This window comes from Vitis riparia, chromosome 3 (assembly GCF_004353265.1).
Source record: "Vitis riparia cultivar Riparia Gloire de Montpellier isolate 1030 chromosome 3, EGFV_Vit.rip_1.0, whole genome shotgun sequence".
Taxonomy (NCBI): Eukaryota; Viridiplantae; Streptophyta; class Magnoliopsida; order Vitales; family Vitaceae; genus Vitis; species Vitis riparia.
The window spans coordinates 16,472,680-16,479,805 of NC_048433.1; the positions used below are offsets into that span (position 1 = coordinate 16,472,680).

The 7,126-nt window shown below is 31.5% G+C and overlaps 1 protein-coding gene across 1 annotated transcript in view; it reads right to left on the reverse strand.

Annotated features, from left to right (window-relative positions):
- Positions 1–2,609: 2,609 nt before the first annotated feature.
- The window catches only part of LOC117911295 (guanosine nucleotide diphosphate dissociation inhibitor At5g09550-like), a 112,198-nt gene continuing 107,681 nt past the window's right edge, over positions 2,610–7,126 (reverse strand). The window contains exons 9-13 of the mRNA XM_034825605.1: positions 5,605–5,706; positions 5,338–5,462; positions 4,565–4,775; positions 3,686–3,760; positions 2,610–2,774 (exon numbers count right to left, since the gene is read on the reverse strand). Coding sequence (XP_034681496.1) covers positions 2,721–2,774; positions 3,686–3,760; positions 4,565–4,775; positions 5,338–5,462; positions 5,605–5,706 — 567 coding nt within the window. The 3' untranslated portion in view covers positions 2,610–2,720. The remainder of the gene's footprint in view (positions 2,775–3,685; positions 3,761–4,564; positions 4,776–5,337; positions 5,463–5,604; positions 5,707–7,126) is intronic.

Below are 7,126 nucleotides of genomic sequence, written 5' to 3' on the forward strand. Positions count from 1 at the left end.
AAAATTGATGTGAACAAAGATGTTAGTAATAAGAATGATTTGTGTAAAAATTATTATGATCAGGAATGAAAATTTCTGTTTTTTTCAACAAAACTTTGCGTTTCAACAGTCGACAAAGTGAAACTGAGGGGCAATATGTCAGTGAGGCAATTTATCATAAAAAAATTGGTGTGTTTCGACGAAATATCACTGAAATTTCGATTGTAGATGATTAATCAATGATTTTTTTTTTTTTAGGAAAGTACTTGAGACGCCAAAATATCACCAATATTTCGGCGATCTCACAGTCCTGCTCACCATTGGGCTAACTTGCATGTCATTTTATAATGTGCACTAGAAAAATATATACTAACACTGTGATAAAAACAAAATATTTTAATAAATAAATAAATTATAATTATTTATTTTTAAATTTAATTTAATTGATTGCTAAAAATATAATAATTACAGTGATAATTTTATTAACTTTTTTATATCATTTATACATTAATTAAATATAAAAATATAAATATAAGAAAAATTTATACATACATCATCATTTATTTTATATCATTTAATACAATTGAATTAAATGGATCATAATTTTAATATTAAATATATTTTAAAATTAAACATATTATAATTAAATATCACAATATTATAGTGGAATAATATCTGATGTAATTTAATAATAAATGTACACTTATAAAATTCATATTTTTTATTGACGCATACAACATTATTATCAAATATGATAAATTATATCATACATATATCAATTTTTTTAACAAAACACATTTAAAATGTTTATTATACTTCTAATTACATTTTTATTAGGTTTTTCTTATATTTTCATGAGTTTTGATCAATTTTAGGTCTATCAATATTTCTTCCTAAAATACCTGTCAATATATCTTTGATATATCTGCAAAATTGAAGTACTAATATATCCATGATTATTATTTTCATATTTGATTATGATAAAAAAGGGGCAATTGTCATTAGTTATGTTAGAAAATCAAATTACAGAGGATATAGAAGATGAGAATGATTTCAAAGTTCATTTTGTATTATTTGTGTTGGGTGCATTGTTATGTCTTGCAATGAAGCTATTTGTCCTTCTTACATCTTATGAAAGACCAACTCATTAAAGAAGATGGATTGGGCTAAACTTGTGTTGTCTTATCTCATGCATGGAATTGAAGAGTTTAAGATGAAGAAACAAAGTGTGATTTGTAGTTGCTTATTGTTTTTTTTTTTAATGGTAATGTCCTTATATATAATTTATCTTATAGTGAATTTCGAATTTGATATAAAAGCTTTTGTAAATTAACTATATGTCTTTCTAAAATATATTCGCAGCTATTCTACCATGAGCATATATCATTGCAACAAAATTTTCCACCTCTATCTACTCAACCTTCTCCTCATATTGGTTATGAAAATCTCAATGTAAGCTATAGTTTGCAATCTCGTTGAATATTTCATTTTGTTTTTAGTGATTTTTAATAAGATATGTGTGATATATTCATGAATATATTGTAAGTGAAAATATAGGTTATACAAAATGAGGGAAGAGATGGAATTGACCAAAATAAAATCAGAATGAAGGGTGATACTGAAGAGGAAACTAAGAAAGTTGACAAATTGGAAATCCCCCTACATAAAGATGTTCTTAAGCAAGTAAGTATTACAATATCTTTTAACTTATATAAGTATTAGTAGTTAACCTTTATATTATCATGTTATTAATCAAGTTCTCATATATCACTTGGTTGATGTTAGAAGCCTAATGGAGATGGATAAAGCATTTGAACAATTGAAGACACAAGTATTTGATTTGTGTCATGGTGGGAGTAGTAGTAGTAGTTATGAAAGTGTTTTTACTGAATTTGAGGCCAAATATAGAACATTCAAAGGACTATTCCTTGCTTCAAGAGACAATGAGAAACGAAGAGAGAGCGTAATATTCCTTCATGCGAGAGAAGTTTGGAAGAGAATGAGAAAGAAAAAAAAATGAACATTATGTTGACACTTTGTCAACTAACAAGTTATCCATAGAGAACTTGAATGGAAAAAAGAAAGATGTATCTCCTACATCATCTAAAGTACACATCATTCCTAAAGAAAATGTTGATATTTTACCACTTCGAATGAAAAGACCTACCAAGGATAATGGAAAGGTATCTATAATTTCAAGATGTGTATTTTGGTTATAACTACTTATCCATTGCTAACTAGAGTCTATGATTCTCTCCCTGAATAGAACCAGCAAACAAGACTCCTCAATTTTACTGTAAAATGGTCACATACAGCTTCTTATGTAGCCCAAGCCAAACACCTATTTGGTACATTGATATTTTGAACTCTTTGCTGAGAAATAGCCAAAGACTCTAGTAATAACTGCAATTAATCTCCTCTCAAAATTTAAATCTATGGAATTTCATGATGACTAATGGTAAAGCCCTTTAACTTACACCCGGAGAAACAAATTTTAATTTTATTGAGAGATCAATGCACATACAAATCATGCCACTCAGTTGAGAAACTTTAGCTGGACCAGGAAGGAAACAATGGGGTTCTGTAATGCTGGTTCGGTAACAAGTTAGCTAAATAAGAGTATCCAATGATTGATAACAAATCCCTGACAAGGAATGATATAAATAAAAACAAAAAAATCAGCCAAAAAGAAGGCCAGGGCATTGTTAGAGCTAATAGATTATGAAGACATTGAAGGAATTTCATTCTCCAGTAGCAGCACTTGCAGCACTCAGGTCCACAGTAAGATCGAGCTCCTGGACCATATTATAGCAGAAAATTTTTCATAAATCAGTCATATGTGATTGATTTAGTTTTTCTGTGCCCAAAGAGACAGTGTATCCGGAAAAGGAAAAGCAATATCTGCTGTAGAAAGGAAATAATGCCTGAAAATCTGAGATGTATGTAATTTGCTAGTCTGTCAGTGCAGCAGAAGATAAAGTAGAATGTTCCCATGGGAAACTGACTAAATTTTGAGGACTCTGTACTCTTATTCATTCCACAAGTCACCCAACAATGCAGTATCCAATGAAAGATTTTAAAGCAAATTTTTTTAGAATATCTTGCTTGTGTCTTTTCTTGTCATCCAAGCTGTCTTACAAAGCCAAGTATCTTGGAATCAATTGAAAGTACTGCACTCAACAATTTCCAGGCTGTTGAACTTTATGGTCTACTATTGTCCAATGGGATCTCAACAACTCTACATTCCTATGGCAATGTCTAGTACCATTTTCATGGGATAGAGCCGAGACAAATCATGTCTATAGTAGATGCAAAGAATCTTTCAGAATAAACCAAGGATTCTTCTCTTGGAACAGATTCCAATTACAGCAATAGGGTTTGAGTATTTCAATACTCAGACTCATGGCAAGGTGAGATTTGTGGCAGGTGTTTACCGCATTGTTCTTAGAGCTTATTTCCTATGTGAATACAAAATGTTTGCAATGCAGGTTTGCAAAGAGCGAAGTATCCAACAAAATTTTCAAATTCATGTCGGCATCAAAATGTAAGAAACTTATTCTAAATTCCATGCCACTTCTAAACTTGCATTCTAAGTCACTTGTGATTCTTCCTTTTATGCACTTCGAAATCTATCAGGCAATTTTTAATAATGTTAATATAATGAAATATGCAATTTGGTTAACCAAATGATAGCAGAAGAATTTACCTCTCCAGTTATCTTACTGTACATGGCAATCACATTTTTTACAGTGGACTCGAAGTGTGTTGTTGCATCATAACTCTGCAAGTGATTGAAAACTTCAATATCTGAATGGTGGATAATAAATTCTCAGACAACAGAAACTATTACACTTATTTGTTCAATGGGGCTACCATAACTAAGGAATGAATTCCAATATGTTAACAAGGGAAAACCAAATTTTTTGTCACATCATTTACAGGAAAATAAGAAAGCATGATGGAGTATTGCCTTTGTGGATTTCTAAAGTGACATGCAATTTTATCTTTGTATTAGGTGAACAAATTTCCGAAAATGTGTAAATATATAAATATAAAACTAAAATACTTCTAACCAAATTGGTCACTGAAAAAGAAAATGAATCAATGCCTTAAACCAGGGTTCAAGGTTTTCTGGGAGCTTAGACAATGTTTTTATCTGCTAACTAACTACCTACTATCTAGTATCCTACTTGCAGTTGCATCCATCCAAAGACAAAGGAGAAAATTAGTCAGTGTTGGGTACCAAGATCTCACTAAAATGCCCAGAAAACAAACCGTTTATTATCTATTTTACTTGAATGGAAAACCCATTAGTTATTGAAGATTTCAAGACAAAATAGCACAATGATTCATGTAGGTTGATGAATATTTGTGTTTTTTTTCTTTAACAAATAAACTAATAATTTGCTAAAAGGTTAAAACTAAAAGGATAAAAAAAATCTCATGTTATAAAGAAAACAGAAACAATGTGGCACATTTCCCTTAAGTTTTACTCTATCAAGTCAATTTGATTTATAAGTGCCACAATCAAAATTTCAACCATATAAAATAGAGAAGCACAGGAAAGACACAGCTCTCCACTTACAGTAGATATGAAGCAATGGTCAACTTCATGGTCGTTTTTGGGTTCAAATCTGTCATAAGTTTCATAGAATATCTCGTCTACAGGTCCAAGTAAATCTACACCACGCTTCAATTCTACCTCAGGTTGATCTGTCTCTGCCTCAGTTGTGACAAAAGCAATGTATTTCTCTTTTGGAGCCACATTGTGAGAATAGGAGCAACAGAACAGGTACCTGCAGTATTTATAGACTTAAGAAGAGTATATTTGAACTCAGCTGGATTCAGGATTTTAAATCATAAAAATCTGCTTTCCTATTTTATTTTCTCATCCAGATTTATGCTCTGATAAGGTGTCATTAGCATATTTAACCGATGCAAAGGCAGTGAAGAGGATGCTATCATTTATGGCCTCTTTGTCAGATGTAAGCTTGGAGCATTTCCTGAGTTTTGAAATTTTTGAAATTAATTTCATCTTTCATATTAAATCACAGGAAACAGTGAGAACAAAACATGGTTCCTTTCTAGTTTTCTGTTATTATGGAAGAACAATTTACTGGCAGATTTTCAATATCCAATTGATGATTTAATTTATAAATAAAACATTTTTTGCACACAAAATTAGATATCTTACTTCCAGTGGACAGATGAAAAGATGTTGGATCATACAAATTATGATTATGTACATAACAAAGCTACCTCTAGATATAGAAATTATACATGTACTGGCCTTTCAACATTTGTGTCTTATCAGTAGAGCAAATAAAAAAGTTCAGCAAGAACATTTAGCATACTTACATATCTGACTTACGACCAAGTTGCTTTTGTGGAAGAATAACCTGGACTGAGTGAGAGTCATTTGTGTCTGGAATGGAATGGCTCATTATACATATAGCACGTGCAACTTTTCCGACTTTTTGAACCTGTTCCATTTAATAACAATTCACATTTTTCACTTTTAGGAGCCTTAATTTGGTTTGAGAATGCAATATCACAGTTGCAGAACATCAACCAGTTAAGCAACTTCATGGAGTTCACACCATCTCAAAAGGTGTTTGAGGTTACCTTATCAGGTAAATATGATGGATCACAAACAACCTTCTTGCATTTAGCAGTTTCCCCTTCAGATGTCACACCGAAAGCTTTTCCATTTTCATCAAACTCGACCTGTTTATCCAAAGTATGAGACATTAATAGAAGGTTCCCTTACAAGCCATTAAAAGACTGCCCCAGTAGCAAAAAACAATGAACAACAGGTTATTTCCTTTGTGATCACCCAATTGATGAGCCAGTCAAAGGTAGCAATAGGCACAAAAAGGGGACAAAAAAGGAAAAAAAAAACCATAATTTAATTTTGATTTGTTAAGAAACTATAGCAATTAGGGGTTTGCGATAAAATAAACAATGATGCTAGTCAACTCCTTAGGTGTTTGGTCCTTGCCCCAATGATCTCCATGAAGATTACAAACCCTTAGATGGCTGGTTCTGAATAAATGTTTCCTAAGAAAAGCTAGGATGGGTCCTTACTTTAAGTGGGAGAAAGTTCAAGATAGGCAAGAAATGTAGAGATACTGTTGACTCAAACATATTGGACCACAAACAATGAGAAAAGCACCAATGATTCCCTCAAAATAAAGAAAAAGAAAAAAGAAAAAAAAAAGAAAATTCTTCAACCTAAAACCCCATTATATTGGTTGGTCAAAAGAATGAATGAAAAGGAAAAAAATCTCTCCACCATCCACAATAGAGCTACCTATTTTAGTGCTTGCTAGAAACTGAATATGTGTGGAGGGACAAGTCCTTTATGATAAAAAGGAGTGTTTTTAAAACAAAAATTATGGCTCTATTGGGAAGTGCTTTCAAAAACAGTTTTGAAAATTATAATGTTTTATGAAATAAAAGTCTGTTTGTGGACCTGAAATGTTCTTTACTAGTTTTCTATTTTTAAATATGTTTTAAAAATAACTTTGTATATTTATTGTATTATTTTTAATCATTCTCCATATTTGTATAATTATTTTTTAAAACAACTCTCAAACAACAAGTGAAAACAACTAACAAATGTTTTCTGAAAACACCTTGTTTTCTGTAATCTAATTGTCAAATGTGTTGTTCTATTTTTTGTGCTTTGGAAAACAAAAAAAAAAACTATTTTAAAAAACAATTACCAAACAAATCCAAAGAGGCTTGATCACTAGGTTCAGTACCCTAGAAAACATTCCCTTAGTCAATATATCCGCCTAATCTAAATGCATTGACACTTGCAAGATAAACAAAGCAATGGTGCGTGCTTGTTGATACAATGGCTAACCAAAGCCATAATCCCAGTATCCCTGTATGCCTAGGACTCAATATTGTCCTACCAAACACTCTTGGAAGGCATCCCAAGAACCACAATCTTCAACCAGCATGTTCCTCCTACCAAATCCCATCTTAATAAGCTGAATCCACTATAATTTTAAGAAATGATTAAAAATCCCTGTAGTGAGAAAGAATATTGGCTGACTGAACATTTTTATCACAAACAAATATGATTGAGTGCATGCCCATGCAATGCAAAACTATAGGGTGCCCACCCTAACAATCA